We start from the raw sequence: 16,417 nt of genomic DNA on the forward strand, positions 1-16,417 counted from the left end.
TCCTATGTACACAGGTTATTTCCATTCACTGAACAATCTATAGTCCAGTCACTGAACACAAATAAAATCCCAGGATGCTTTGTAATTTTCCTTCTAAATCTAACAGAAGGAACAGTAAAAGCTGAGTCTCCTTGTTTTCCTTACCTTGGGGGATTGGCTTCCAATTCTTGAAGCTTTTCTTCTAGTTTTCCTTGTGTTTCAGCTAATTCGTCATATTCCTGATAAAATTAAGAGAACCAGGTTGATCTTGATGGGACAGAGACCCACCCAGTTATTTATACCACAAAATGTAAGGCCTGGACCACATCCCTGTTCAGGTCAATCTACAAGTGTGCCTCAGCTTATGGCTGCGTCAAGGCTCCAGGATGGTTGTTCTTGGAGACAAGTTACAATGTTAGCCTGGAATTAAAAGTGGGGAGTGTGAGAGAGGGGAGGAGAGGCAGGAGGAGGAAATAAAGAAACATACTAGTATGCTAGACAGTAAGGATGACCGAGAATAGCGACTACCACTCCTGTGCACTGACCATGACGCTAGCACGGAATAAGCATTCTGTACCCCTACAAGTGAGGCAGTACGAAACACCACGTTATAGATGAGCTAATTAAGGGGTCCAAAGTCACGTGGCTAAGAGCTACAAGTTAAGGGGTTTCAGCCAGACAGTATGACTCTTAAGACTCTGAGTCCATGTTCATTATCATTATTCTAAACTGTCAGGGCTAAACTATGACAGAGGGCCAAACTGAGATGTAGGTAAGCTGAAGGATGAGATTATGAAAACAAGGTATAAATTCTGCAGAAAAAGCAGACAAAACTAACCCACTAAGTCCCCCACAGCTCCTGTGTACCAAACCCTCTTCTTTCTACTATAGGCACCTGGGATTGGCTGGTGGCTCTCTCTTTTCCAGTTTCCCAGATCTATACTATTTCCTAGGATTCCAAGTAAATTCAATGAGGCATGCACGTATACCACACCTTGCACAGGGCAGTCAGATCCCTGTGTTTGCTTTTCACTAAGAACTCAGCAGTGATATCTCTGGGTGGCTTGACTTCAGATGCTTCTTTGTATTGCTGATGGAGTTCTTTAATTTTCTCTTTTAAATTTACCATCTAAGAGGGAAAAATACAAATTTACCATTTCAAATAGTGATATAATTCATTGCCAAAGCATGTGCTTTGGCTCCTCCCCTAAACTGCTATTATATCAAAACAGAGTTACAGTGCAAGGTCCCTGGAATTCTTTAATACCTCTTCCAAATCATGACATTTTAAAACAGGAAAAAGTCTACATGGTTCAACACAGAAGTATCACATCACTATCAGGTAACAGGATTGGCTCTGCTTTCTGAAACAAATGGGAGAGCTAGGAGTGTCCCATTAATCAAAATATATTATTAAAATTAATTTAACTACCAGGAAAAAAACCACCACCAATTTAACTTAAATTTATTGTTTTGGGAAACAAATTGTCATGATTTGTTTTTTAAATATGTAAAAGGTCAAATCATCACAAAAAGAACCTTAAGGAACCATTCCGAATGTTAGTTTTTTCAGGTTTCTGATGCTGCTACAAAGACTAGGGTAAAGGTTAAAGCTCAGGACCGAAGCCCCACACCAGCTGTTCTCTAGCCTCTCTCCTCATTGACACGCACCACAATCCATGAAACTGGGCCAGAAATCTCTTCATCTGTCAAGATGGAGAAATGAGGCACAGCAAGAGAGTGAGGCAGAGACCGATCACAAGACGCACCCAGATTTTGTGTTATAAAGCCCCCATATTTGCAGCTGGCAGGATGAGGAGAAACAAATGGCTTCCCACTCTAGAGCTTGGGCTTTGGAAGGTGGGTAAACAAGGACCTCAACAGACATACGACTGGGGAGTGTCCCCATACTGCCACCTCAAATGAAATAATTATGGCAATGAATCATGGTCCTGGCTGCTGACATGCTGCCTTCATCAGTGGGAACCTGACCCCAGCACAGCTGATCTTCCTCTCATCCTGGATTTCAGCAGAGGGCACTGGGCCAGCTTTGCAACAAAGGCAACCTGACACAGGAAAGACCTATTTCCCCCAGCAACAACTTGTCAATAATGTCATGCTGAAAGACTGACAGATAAAACAGTGTCTTTTGCTAGTCATTATTACCTAAGAATAATGAGCCCCACCAGAGCAGACTTTAGCTTCCACAGATTAAAAAAATCAGAAATGTTTTTAGAATTTCTAAATTAAAGAGCCTTTTCCTCTTACTGATGCATCTTCAGTTATGAAAAAAATATATAGAATTTCACCTTATTAAGAAGTTCTTTCAGTTCCTCCTGAGTTTTCACTATCTTCTTCCAATGTTCAATCTGCTCATCTTTGACGTGCTTTTCTTGTAACCTGAAGAGACAATATGTATATCCTGGCCACACAGCCAGCCTTGCTGCATAAGACAGATGCCCATCAAAAACATTTGATGGCATCAAAGCCCACTGAAATTTCTAATTCTTTGGAACAAGAAAGTTGGCTGGTGGCAAACTATTTTCTAGGCTATGTTAAATGCAGTTAACTCGGTACCATAAAAAAGAAAATTTTACAATAGAGAGGCGGCTTAAGGATCATGTAATTATCTTAAATGGCTTTACTTTTGGATTTAACTGTTTTGCATGAAAATAAGTGAAAACCATCTCAAATAAGACTTGATGAAAAACTTAAAACATTAAACAGCAAGTCTATAAGCAGAATTCACAAAACAATAAGCAGTACCAAAGTACTTACTGAATGACAACTTCCAAGGCCTGACCAAGGGACACAGGCTTATTATTGAGGACATTGAAGTCTAGTTGATGACTAAGGTAAGATGTAGCTTCTAGCAACCGGTTAAACTCTTGCTCTACCATTTCATCTTTCTCTTTAGGAACCTGAAAATTCGAAGTATGGCAGAGTTGGTCCTTACAAGACTAAATATAACCATCCATGAAAACACAAATGCTCTACAGTTTAAAAGATCAAAACATGTATCTCAAAGGGGAAACCTTTGAGGACAATGATTCAAACTGTCTTTCTATGGAGTGGTCAATTCTATTAAATGAGATATGAGATGTTTCAGCCCAGATATTCTCCTACTTTCACAATTTTGCCCTCAGAGCTGGGACTCCATCTCTATTAACAGCCACAGGATTCACACTGGTGCTAAGTGAAGTCATGTGGAACACAAGGTGCCCTGGAGCTGACATGCACGGAGATAAGCCAGGCTGACATGCAGACAACACTGCTGGAAAAGTCCCAGAGAACAAACACTGTGTCAACACACCTGAGCACCTTCCAGAACAAGGGCAGGATGAAAAAAGAAGGCCAAGGTATCTGATTTCCCTCAAAGATGACAAATTTCAGGTGGGAGTAGGGAAGAGAGAAGTAAAATTCATGGCTATTAATAAGAACACAAGAGCATCTTAATTCTTTCAGAGTAGTAGGGTTTTATGGTACCATTTAAGTTCAGAATTGAATGTCCAAAGCTCTTAGACTCTGAGTGACTAAGGTACCAGGTCTGGCTCACTATTGTGGAGGAAGAGAACAGACTGCAAAGCAGATCATCAAGCTGCGAGACCACGCTCCTAACCCCTGCTGTGCCCCTGCCTAGTGATACCCCATCAGTTAGCTGACACAGTCCTCCTGCTACTGCTGAATTCAGCCCCAAAGTACACTGTATCTACACTCTTACTGCTGAACTTATGGCACTAGCGAGAAGGAAAGAGCATCTCTCTAAGGCAAGCATCTCCTGCCATAAAAAGCTGGGCATCAACTGGGAAATGGGATTCAAAATTTGGAATTTCACTTTACAATCAACCTAGAATTGGTAAAAAGAAAACAAAACATGAAAGTAAGTTCTAATGATCACTAAGGCTGAGGAAGAGTGATCTTTTACAATTAGTGGTAAATACTGTGGACAAGATCGTCACAGTAAAACTCTACTTCTCATTTGAAACACCTTCAATCTTTGCCCTTCCCAATTAAACAGATGATTTTGAAGCACTAGCCTCTGCTCCTTCACTGATGAGTCACACAACTCTATCAGATGGGTCACGGTATGGCAAAAAGAATGTGGTAAGAAGTACAATCTGCACCAAAAAGTGAAAAGGAAAAGGACTGCAATTCTTTGGAACTGAAAATATGACAAGACACTATAACTGATTCAATCAAAACAATATTTTAATGCATCAAGTTCTAAAAGATCACACATGGGAGAGATCAGGAAATCTTTACAAATTAGAGAATCCCCCTTAGCCTAAGAGATATAAATGATAATCTTCTGGCTTATGTTGAGAAATAAGGCAGTGAACTGGGCTTCGGATGCTTGGTGCCATTTATATATTAAGGTGGTACCCAGGTCTTGATGGATCAAACAAATCTGACCTATCCATTCAACTCCACGGCCAAAGAAAGGAGCTCTTGGTGACATTCTTACTTGTTCTGATTACACAGCTATCAAAGCTGATGGAAGTGACCCTCTTGTCAGGAATTTCGTTTACTTTCTCATCAGTTACTTTTCGTCACTGATGTGATGGTCATATACAGAGCAGCTCAAAGCAATGCTGAAATTTGCTTAGTGTAATTCCTGCAATGATGTTACAAAAGAGGGTTCTAAAAACTCTAAATCTGGTGCTCCTTTAAAAAGGAAACAATTATATTTTCAACAGGAAATCTACATAGTTATGAGACCTTAACTAATCACAGATGCAATGTGAATGACTACTTTTCTGGCATACAAATGGTGATATTTCTATGTGTGGCTTCTAAAACGCCTAGCAAAAGGATGCTATAGCAGCAAGAGGGACCAGATCACATGTGCCTGTACAAGACAGCAGAATGTGCCACTACACAAGTGTGCAAACGATACAGATTAAAGCTCTTCCAGTGTCAACTGGATGGCTTGCCTTAGACAAGCTTTAATCTTTGCAGCTAGGGTGACAGTCACATAGGGAAGTTCATACTGAAAAAGTACGCAGCACTCAAAGGCTCAGTAACTGGGGTCCAGGGTGTGTGGCAGAGAAATATTTAAAGGGACACTGTCAAGGTTAGCGGGACCAAATTTGACCTTTTGTTTCTTCCCTCTGTTTGCTGAGCAGCCCACTTGTTTCATTACACTTTCCCCTTTAGTCCACCCACAGCCCCCACAAAAAACCTGACTTTTTACATGCGCTTTCAATGACAAAAACTCAAACGGCACCAGCCCAACATATAGGCCCAACTTTACAACAACAAACCAGTGTGAATGTAGGATGGAGAGGATCTTTGGAAGGGAAAGATTTAAGTTTCAAGCTTTTAATGGGTTATTGTAAACAGTGAGGAAAATGATTTGAAAAATTATGAAAAAAAATACCTTGACAGTGTCCTTTTAACCAGTGCAGCAGAGAAAGAAATAAACTGTAAATAACAGCCCAATAGCCACATCAAGTTTAGTTTTGTATGACAGCTGTAAAATCAACACACAGCAAGACAGAAGCATTCTGTTAGCTTAGAAGCTGCAACCACCGAGAAATAAGGAACAGACTGTACAGAGACTAAAATGGGAAAGTCAAGGCATAGAAATGGGCAAAAGAAAGGCAGTTGGGTGGGAGAGTGGGGGTGGTGAGGTGGTAAAGGGAGACAGTATCAGAAAGCAGAGAGGAATAAAGCAAAATTCAATAAAAGAGAAAAGGAAAAACACAGAACAGTTAACAAGAACAACAACAAAATCAAACAAACAGACAAACACCAAACCAAAAGATCACTGACACGTCTGACGGACAGCAGGATGAAACTGTATCTCCCGTACCCCACTCTAACTCAGGGCTCTAGTCAGCAGTCAGGCCCCATCCATTTTCTGCTAGGTAAGCATTTATAGGTATGTTGCCAGTGAAACCAGGGCTACCTCTGAAACCAGGATTTTTCCCCCATTAATTTCAAAATTCCACTTTGAAATTAAAGAAATATTTGGAAAACAGTAAATAAAATACTTGTCCATTAGGAAACCAGTACTGACCAGGAGAAAACCAAAATGTGTTTTTGATATATGTAAATCTTGAATCTTTTTCTAAAATTAAGCTTAGTTAGATATGTTCTAGTTGACATATTCAGACAATGAAAATAACTTAATTGACAACCCTAAGCACCCCCTTAAATACCTATTTCAGGTCATTTCTTTCCCTTTGGTGAGAACCCTCAGATTCTGTTAGTTCCACAAATAATTATGCAAGGATGTTGAAATGTTGGCAATTTCTAAACACAAGGCACAATAATTTTAGTTTTACCTGACCATTCTACTCTAGGTTCTTAAATTGCAACCTGAGAAAGGAATTCAGCAAACGATTACCAACGGTTACGCAGCATGTTTGATGCAACTGGATTTCCATACCACAACACAGTGAAAACATACAACAACAAACTAAGAAGCAGTCTTTTGGGAAAGGACCTTTGATACAGCTTTCTAGCAAAGAATCAAACAGAAAGGCTATCACTTGAAACAGATTTTGATTATTTTTCAAAACTATTTATTTCTCTACGAAATGCTCTCGATAAATGGTTCCTTCAAGATTAAAAATTTAGTGAGTCTCACTGCTCTACATGGGTACAATCCTGATTATTTTGATCCTGTAGATTATATGGAGCACTCCTGAACATGGTCAGGGCCCGGGCAGCCTGTGTGACTGGCCATGCAGAATACATTTAGGGAGAGCCAAGCAATTTTCTGGACAGGGTCTCTGATCTTGCAAGAAGTTATCTCAAAGGAAGGACAGCTCTTCTGAGTTCTACCTCTGGTTGTATTCTATCATCACAGGTTTGTTAGGTCTTCAAATACACTGTCCATCCATCTTCCAGTCTACAGAAGTTCTCTAGCAGCAGAGCAAAATGGAGTTAAGTGCACCTAGGTTCTGGGTACTCCAAGTTCTGAGATTTAGCCAGAGAAATTCTCAGGAAGAATTACACCCTGAAAAAAGCTGTACTGGCCTGATCTGACCAACAGAGGCTACAGTCAATCTTTACCTCTCCCATCCCTATGCACTTATAGAATTATGATAAAATGAAAGATTAGTTTCTTTGGTAAAACCCAGAAGAAGAAATTTACATCTGAGGAGTTTCTAACTCAGATTACCAAACAGCTGAGGGAAATGAGATACAGCTATTAACCCTAAAGGGAGACTAAGGACAGCAGGTATATCCTGAATAAAATTCAGTGTGATCTTATGAATGGAGATTGTTGTCTTCCTTCCCATCTTTTACCTCATAAAGGAATCTTTCAGGGGATGTAAATAACTAACTTTTCTAGAGCAGGGACGAAGCCGTGTGGAGAAGTACACTCTAGCAGTTTCTAGCACATAATAGAGGTGCTCAGTAAATTCTTGTTAAATGAATAAATTAATGTAGTTTGGAAAAGCAAAGTCAGTTTTGTTAACTATATCTGAGGGGAAAATAACTATTTTAGAACTTCAAAAACATTAAAGGAAGGTATGAGATTTTGACATTTATAAAAAGCAGGGATTGGCAGTCATAATTTTAAAGGATAGAGAAAGACCGCCTTAAAGATACTAAAGATGTTTCTGAAAAGGAAGATGAAAACCGAAAAGGCCAAGACACCTGTGTCAAAAGTATAATAACCTAATTAGGCATGACTCTATATGAGTGTAAATGAAAACTTGCTAAGTTATGATAGGTACTGAGTGTATCCAATTAATGGTATTTTTAAGAGGCCTGGAACCTGTTACCTTTCAAGTGTTAACTTTCTTCCTCATGACAGTTGAGCCATTCTCAAGCAGAAAGATGTTTCTCCAAGTAGTTACTGAGTCTTTGGATCTCACTTGACAATCTCTCTCTCTCACACACACACTCCCTCAAAAGGAGACAAGGCACAATGCAGAATGCTTGAGCACTGCAGGAATTTAAGATACCTTTTCATTACTCAAAAAAAGCCAAAACCAAAACCAGAATCTAAAGCCCCCGAGTTACTAGCTGGTGTACAGGAGATGCAGGAAACACTCGGTCATTTCCCCAGTCTCCCCGACCAGTCCATGTTTTCAGTCCTCTTACTCGTGACTCCCCAGATGCTCCTGAAGTATGAATTACTCTATTTCCCAACCTTCTCCATATCCATTTGAAGCTGATTACAGCATAGTTCAGAGTACAACTCCATCATCAATCAATCTGAGGGCAGCTGCTTTATTAGCTCTGATTGTTTTTATGGGCTTGGAAGATACTTCCATTTATAAGGATATATTCTATTAGAACCAAACTGAAAAGCCCTTGTTCTACTCAACCAAAGCCACAAAATAAGCTTCCTTTGTCAAAAACAAACATAGAAGCTCAACATTCTAGCTGCCAATGCCAGACCAGTGAGAACACAGAGGCGAACTCTTTCAGGGATTCTTGTGACAGTGATTAAAACAAGAACAAGGTAACAAAACAAAAACCACTTGCTATGGGATTTTTTTCCTATGGCAGCAAAATGGATGGGTATGGTGCTATGTCTTTAAGATAATATTACAAGTGATAAATATAAAACTATGAGTTAACTGCTGGCCTTATACAGGATGACAGAATTAATTTCTATGTATCAACAACAGAACCACCGAGTCATCCTCTTCCACTGAGGCTGTCCACAGAGAATGGAGGAACACATCCAATTTCATTTAAAAGTTTACTAAAGAAAAATCAATGGCTGATTGAATGTGGTCACTCAAGGAGAGCTTTGTTGCCTCTTTAGAGTAACTATTAAAAGAAAGCTCTTTGAGAAGGAGACTCAGCTGATCCAGTCATACTGGCAGTTAGAACTACACACTCACCCTTGCCCCCGCCTTCCCCGTACTATCAGCCAGACAGAATGGAACAAGTGTGGTCATTAAAGCTGGAACACCAGGCAAGGGACCCTAGCTCTACAACTTGTTGACTATAATGACCTCAGGTAAGCACATGCCTGAGCTTTAGATTCTCCCCCTGAAAAATGGGAGAATGGAGCAACTGACTAATTATTCCTTAGATTTCTAAAGCAATGAAATACATCTGTGATTGTAAGCATAAATTAATGGGGCTCTAAGCTCTTAGTACTTGTCCTATAAGCGAAAAGCCAGTCTACTGGTCAATAGTTGTCCACTCCTACTCCGAGCTAGACTACTGGGAACAGCGAGATATAGAAACATTAACATAATTAAACATTATGTTTGATTAACTAATTTAAGGCAAGAAGAACTCAAAGCTGCAAAGAACTTTTCCCCAAATTTCAGAATACTTAGAGAATCAGAATCCTCTTTACCACTTGGCTACTGCACCAAATAGAAACAAACCAACTTAGAAAAATTCTATAAAGATCAGAGTTCAATGACAATAAAATGCTGAAAACCATACACCAGCTTAACAACTGTTTACTACAATGCTACTCAAAGGGCTGGTCCTGGTGAGGTACGGAGCTTATGCCAGAATGTAAACTAATGCACCACTTCTTTCATAGAAAGTTTTGCTACCAGAAAAAAATAAATAAATTTTAAAAAGTCATCATCTGAGCTAACAGCATGGTTAAGGATGTGGTTTATTTACATTCTGGAACAAGCCATTTATCTCATCCCATACTAGTAACCAACAGTTAGTTCATGGATCAGCAGCTGGTTGTAGACCACACTTGAATGAATACTAGGATATTATTTAGAAACACACGTTTTTAAAAATGTATTAAAGCTTATCTAATACCTAGAAAGAAGACAATTTCTCTGGATATCTCTAACTAGAAAAAAATCCTCACTTTTCACTGTTAGAAAGACTACATGAACCTGCTCTACATTCAAGAAAGTCTAAAGAAAAAGACAGCGTCTCAAAGATCAGCAATAATCCTTGGTTTGGACTCCATTACTTCTTGAGGACTAATGTATCCACTTCAGAGACTTTGCTTCCTCAATTCAATTCTCTACATTATTGCCTATCTACCTAAAACATCTACCTGGTCATGTCACATCCCCTGCTCTCAAAAGTACTAAGTAGACGAAACAAGACTGGACAAATGGGAGCCCATTACAGTACTCTTTCTACTTTTGTGTATTTGAAAATTTCCATAATAAAAAGTTGGGAAAAGATGATTATTTGTGTACAAGTCTCACCAGACTGTGGGGTCATACATGGTAGGGACTGTCTTATTTGTCTCTATAACCTTTACAGATCTTTCTGAGTAACAGAAGTTTACTGAATTACTGAGTTAACTTCTACTTCATCTTTTTCCTTTCTATTTTGTTTATTCTGCTGGAAGGCTTTCCCTTCCTCCCTCCCACCCCCCAAAAGAGCCCTGGGAAGAAATCTGGATCCAGAATGGTGGGGATGGGAACCAAAGTATTCCTTGAAAGTCTGTACTTCTCTGATATGAACCCCATAAAGGCTAAAGGTAGACAGGAAAAAGTGAGGCTGTCCCACAGCACTTATCCCACAAAATTCAAGAGTTGGAATCGTACCACTTTTAGTAACAGTATCTGATTTTCATATATATAGCAAGCCCTCCCTTCCTTAAAATATAAAGATGATAATGTGCTTATATCCTGAGAATTGTAGACTCCCTCACTCCTGACAGGTAAGATGGTAAAACTTCTGTTGAATACAAACTTTTGCTTTGTTTTTTTGTTTTGGGATGGGGGAACTAGGTTTATTTATTTACATGGAAGTACTGGGGATTGAACCCGGGACCTCATGTATGCTAGGCATGCACTCTACCACTGAGCTGTACCCTCCCCATGAACACAAACTTTTGAATTTCACCCACCACAAAAATTTTGACAGTCTAAGCCTGTCAGAGTTGTTAAAACACTCTCACTGTCTCATACTGAACATCACTTCCATGCTACTGCCATACTAAGTAGAGGAAGCTCCTATGCCTCTGGTCAACAAATACTTTAACCTACCTACACATTTGTATTACCATTTCGCTATTAGCCCATCAAAAACTTGACCCTACAAACATAAAACTGAAGTAATAAACAGCACACGAAGCTAAAACACACGATGGGAGGCACAATACAAAGAAATGAAGAATCAGGTGTCAATTCCACAGGTCTCCTGAAGTAGGTGGCCACAGCCAGATAAAAAGATTAACTGCCTAGCTAGCCTAGCCTTCATAAACATTTAAAGATAAATGCCTGAACAGGCATGTATAATCCCTTCTTATACAGCTCAGAGTTAAGAAACAATCAGAATAATGTTACACCATTTCTACCCTCAGTTCATATTTGTATGTGTGTATAGTTATCCACACATTTCCCCAAAATTATTTTCAACTGAACCAAAGAAACTGTGAAAAGTTCTGTTTGTCATCAACTTACAGCTTGTCCATTAGCTTCATAAAGTGGGCATTTTTGCTTGATCTTGGCCAGTTCCATATTTACTTGTTTGCTGACCACAGCCATAGGATTCCCTCCTAGAAAAAATTCAAACAATTAAATTCAACATACTTATGAAAAGAGAACAAAAACCTCAAAGCAAAAATATTTTTACTCAAATTTAAAATATCACAGTTTAGGGTATGTGAATTATATATCAAAAAAGGGCCCACAGTAAAGTAAATATGTAAGATAAGCATAAAGAAAGCAAAAAGTTACCTATTGCCACAAATTAGTTAATGTTACAGATCCTCCTAGATTTTATGTGCATAAAATTACAGACATATACATACAAAAGGATCATAACACATGTAGTGTTTTGTAACCTCTTTTTAACTTAGCAATAAATTGTGAACATAATTTCATGTTACTATGGAGGTACACAATTTTCAGTGGTTGTACAGTTCTCATTGAATAATAATTTAATCTTCCAATCTCTGGTTTTTCTACCATTCCGCTACACCACACTGAAAATGTTATAAACACAACATGGTCCACTTGTCTACTTTCTTAGGATAACTTCCGAGAACTGGATCTGCTAGGTAAAATGCATGTACATTTTAAATTTTGCACATACTGATGTATCTTTGCAGGAAGACTATTTGTCTATTTACCTAATACTAAGAACAGTATCCTAACCAATATATTTTAAAATTGCTCCTATGACTTTAAAATACAAGATTAAACAATTTTATAACAATCTCACACCTTGTATTACAGCACAAGACTAAGAACTACTTACCAAGACCTGTTACTACCATGGCTCCAAGATCAGCTACATAGTTTCCTTTGCGAAACGTAGCAACTCGTCCACCCACACGATCCTGTTTTTCAGAAATTAAACGGCTAAAATCATCAATTCTACTTTAACCGTAAGAATCTGCCAAGGTACCATCTCAGGACTCTCTCTTAATTTTAAAAAGAAAGGTGTAGTTAAGAGTTTACATGGAGTACGATGTGGGCATAAAGAGCAAATGAAGTTTAACTATTTGAGGGAGTCGTTGGTAATGAATGGCTTTTTATAAAGGTACAGAACTAAGTGATGTGAGGTAGGAAACAATTTGACAGCTAGAGGACATATTTAATGACCGGTACCATTAGCTCTCTACCCCAGTGTCTCTAATACCACTTACTTACTGTAAAGGCTGAGCAAGAGCCACCCACACAGAAAAAATCTGTTCACAAATTCCAACACTAAATGGCCATCCTTCTACCACCATGTATCAGACTCTTGCCCCAAAGTGTCAAAGTCAGCTGTGAAGGATTTGATAGATGACTTCTCTGACAAATACCTCTCCAGTGAAGCCCCATGACTGGGGCAAGTGTCTACTGAGCATGAATGTTGACAATACCTCTCATTTCTAAACAGGTCTAAGTATATCTTTGCTGATGGGGATTTTCAAGTCTGGGGAAACCTTACTAAACTGCAGTGATACTTCAGTCATAGATTACATGAGAGCACTCTGTAAACTCCAAACAAACAAATGAAAAAAAGCAAAACAAAACAAAAACCTGTACACATGGGTAGGAAAAATAATGATCCCATCATTCCGTACTGTATTCTTAGCACACAGGACAGCTAGCACATGAATTACTAATTAATGAACAAAATATTATTTTTAGTAAGACTTTATCAGGAATTATTTAATTTTGATTTCCCCAGACTCTACTTGAAAAGAGCGTTTAAAAAAATTAGCAATTTGTAAATGGCAATTTAGATTGCACTGCACAAAACACTTAAAAAGCTTTTATAAAATTTCAGATTATTTAGGTTACCTGATTTTTTTTTTTAATGGTAGCAGTCCAGGGAGGTCTTTAAGCCACTGGAAAGATACTTAAATCTCAAAAATTACTCATGAAAAGGATTTGAATAGTAGCATCCTAATGCAGTGTTCTTTTTTTCCACTCTGTGCCATCATCCTTGTCCTCCTTCAGTTTCCATCTCTCTCTCTAAGACTAATTATAAGGAGCCAATGTCTTGGCTTTATCAGGCTATAAAAGATGGCTGCTGCCTGAGATAAAATTTCTTTCCTTTTATTATCAAACAATACAATTTATTCTCTCCCACCACTAAAAATAACTGCCTCCTATAAGGGATATGTCCAAGAAGATCCCCAGGTTGAAAGTTAATTGCAAGAAACAATGACCTGAAAATATACCTCAAAGGGCTATATGGATTATTTATAAACTCTACATCCTCACTAAGCACTTTGCAAAGTTTTACTGTCAAAAATGCTTTATCCAACGTAGTTAATACTATCCAAAGTACTTTGAGCATTATATGAATCAGCTCCATCTGCATGATTCCTTAACTTGCAACAGATAATTTCCTTACCATAATTCCATTAGGTCAGGCCTCTAAACCCCAAATAAAGCCTCACCCTGGCTTCTAGAAGTGTGACGTCCATCCCGAAGCTCTGTAGCTGACGAGCCGCCGCTAGGCCCGACACCCCCGAGCCTATGATGATTACTTTTCCTGTCTTTTTAGCTAAAAGCAAAACATGAACAAAAATTAAAATATTTTGTTATAGGTTTAAGAGTTTTTATCTTTTTTTTTAATCAAGAAAACCTCTAGGCTCTTAACATGTCATGATGTATTACAAAGTAAATAATTCAGTTATTTTCAAAGTCTGAAAAATATCTGAATACAAATTAGCAAATATCTGAAACTTCATACACTTTAATTCCTTTAATTTGATACTGAAAATTCATAAATGAAATCCTGTCTCTTAAGATTTACTTTCTCAGTTGGGAGGGTGTAGCTTAGTGGTAGAATGCCTGCTTAGCATGCATCCTGGGTTCAATCTCCAGCATGTCCATTAAGAAAGGAGGTAAGAAGGAAAGAAAGAAACCTAATTACCCTCTCCCTCCCAAAAAGATTTGCTTCTCATTACCTCAGTCATGCACTTCAGTATCTGTGACACTTGGCTAATTCATTATGAATAATCTCCCTCATAAACCTCACAATTATTCTAGGATAATTTGAGCAGTCAACCTGTTCTTAAAGCTATTTTCTTTAAGCTCTACTTCTGCAGTCTTTAGTTTCACTTTTAAAAAGTTATTAAAGCATAAAATAAATGTATTAAAAATAAACAAACAGATGTATCAATTCTCAAAATAACTCTACCTTCTTATTCCTGGTAGACATTATCCAAACACCATGATATGGGTAAAAGCATTTAAAAAATAAAAATGCAACTTTCAGCAGTATAAAGAATTGGTCGAGAGAAAATAAGCTTCCCGCTTTCAAAACTGACTTTTTCCATTTTTAACAAATTTTAATTTTTTTAAAAATTGAAATTAAGTATCTTTTTGGTTTTTTGGGGGAGGGGGATAATCTGTCTGTCTGTCTATTTATCTATCTATCTAAATGGAGGTACCGGGGAATGGACCCAGGACCTCATGCATGCTAAGCACACACTCTACCACTGAGCTGCACACTTCACATTCCTGAAATTCAGTATCTTTTACCAGGTATTTATCAAACCAGAAATTACAGGATGTTCACATTTATGAAGAGATTTTACTTTAAGTTTGACTAAGAAGAAGATAAACTTGGGAATATTTTGACTCTAAATATGAATTTAGAAATCAAAATAAAATGCTAAAAGCCTCCTGGAATCTAATTTAAAACCACGAAATTCACTGGCCAGGTCCTTACTTGGGAGGGGCTTTATCCTCTTATAGATGCCGAAGTTGATAAGACCATGACGCTCTAAGTAACTGTGAACTCGGTGGACAAGAACAGTATCACCTACAGAATAAATGAATTTAAAATGTTCATATTTTTAGCATTTTAAACAGAAAACTCTTTAACTCTTCTTATTTCTCCATCATGAAGCCATTCTATCCATCTTTTCCATTAGCTTCAAGTATCGCAACTCCTTTACAAAAAGTGATTCCTAGGATGATTAGTCTGTGTAGTAGTCCAAAATGCACATCACATAATTTAGAATTTTTAAGAATGACATCCCATTACAGATGAAATGAAGGACAAAACCAACCCTTTCAAAAGTAGTATTATGTTCATTTACTTTAGCAAAAACTTTGAGAGACTTTGTTGGTTGCAAGTAGGAAATGAGAATGCCAGATAGCCATCCAATTAAATGCCAACAAAGTACTCCATGGATTAAAGCTGGAACATAGGTCTGAAGAAGTTATTAGCAATCTCTTGAACTCACTCACCTGTCAACACAATTAAAAAATAAGAATTTTAAAATCTGTAGTCACAATTACAAACACACAAACATACAAAATAGTATTTCTACAAGGCTCATTTTTTGCACAGCATAAGGTGAAATAAGATGAAAACATGTATGAAAAAATTATCAAAGAACTATGAGATTCTAGAAAGCAGTATCAATTTTCACAATCCAGTCCTATTGAACACACTACTTACTGTTGTAAGGTGCTTCCAATTGTTGGAGAGTGGCCTCAAATGTCAGCTGAATCTTTGGATTATCCAACCACAACTGCAACTGTATTTAAATGATAGAAACTGTATTACATACAAATAGACATATACCATTTGATCACTTTAAAATACCTTTTAACTTTAAGGCCTCAAACATGGGTTTTCCTTTCAGTGAAACAATAAGGGTTATGCTCCTGACCAAGAAACTATGAAATACAAAACCATGTCAAATGAGTGAACTACTGAAGAAGCTGGGAGATATTCAGCCTGAAAAAGAAAAATATCTAGTAATTTGTCAAGATCATACAGCTGGTGAGCAGCAAGTATTTAAACTTGGATTAGATGACTCCAGAGATACTGAGTAGACAAAATACACAAAATGAAATGATCAATTGGACATGCATGGAGTGGGGACAGAGGTAGAGGTACAAAGGATAACACCTCAATTTTTGGCTTTCACAACTGAAAGAGCTGGTATGCCATTCATTGAATGAGGGACACTGAAAAAAGAGATAATAAATTTAGTTTCAAGACAAGAGGAGGTAAGAGAGGAGGTAAGACAAGAGAGGCATCTAGATATACTGGGGTTCAGAGGAAAGTTAAGGTTTGGAGCTGCTTGCTTATGGGTGATAACTGAAGCCAA

The 16,417-nt window shown here is 37.9% G+C and overlaps 2 protein-coding genes across 7 annotated transcripts in view; one reads left to right on the forward strand and one right to left on the reverse strand.

The window, feature by feature from the left end:
• The window catches only part of LUZP1 (leucine zipper protein 1), a 108,552-nt gene that overhangs the window by 85,809 nt on the left and 6,326 nt on the right, over positions 1 to 16,417 (forward strand). For 4 of the 5 annotated variants that reach the window (XR_012511395.1, XR_012511396.1, XR_012511398.1 and 1 more), the window contains one exon: positions 2,897 to 4,008. The gene's annotated coding sequence lies outside the window, so the exon portion shown is untranslated. Of the gene's footprint in view, positions 1 to 2,896; positions 4,009 to 12,080; positions 12,249 to 16,417 lie in introns of those variants that run through there. The other variant, XR_012511399.1, reaches the window with a different exon arrangement.
• Positions 1 to 16,417, reverse strand: part of KDM1A (lysine demethylase 1A) — a 54,869-nt gene that overhangs the window by 9,949 nt on the left and 28,503 nt on the right. For both annotated transcript variants that reach the window (XM_074377217.1, XM_010957384.3), the window contains 9 exons: positions 15,760 to 15,838; positions 15,022 to 15,114; positions 13,742 to 13,848; positions 12,103 to 12,184; positions 11,304 to 11,398; positions 2,758 to 2,900; positions 2,289 to 2,379; positions 974 to 1,108; positions 145 to 218 (listed from right to left, as the gene is read on the reverse strand). In XM_074377217.1, the coding sequence (XP_074233318.1) occupies positions 145 to 218; positions 974 to 1,108; positions 2,289 to 2,379; positions 2,758 to 2,900; positions 11,304 to 11,398; positions 12,103 to 12,184; positions 13,742 to 13,848; positions 15,022 to 15,114; positions 15,760 to 15,838 (899 nt within the window). The remainder of the gene's footprint in view (positions 1 to 144; positions 219 to 973; positions 1,109 to 2,288; positions 2,380 to 2,757; positions 2,901 to 11,303; positions 11,399 to 12,102; positions 12,185 to 13,741; positions 13,849 to 15,021; positions 15,115 to 15,759; positions 15,839 to 16,417) is intronic.

Source organism: Camelus bactrianus, chromosome 13, assembly GCF_048773025.1.
Source record: "Camelus bactrianus isolate YW-2024 breed Bactrian camel chromosome 13, ASM4877302v1, whole genome shotgun sequence".
NCBI classification, from domain to species: domain Eukaryota; kingdom Metazoa; phylum Chordata; class Mammalia; order Artiodactyla; family Camelidae; genus Camelus; species Camelus bactrianus.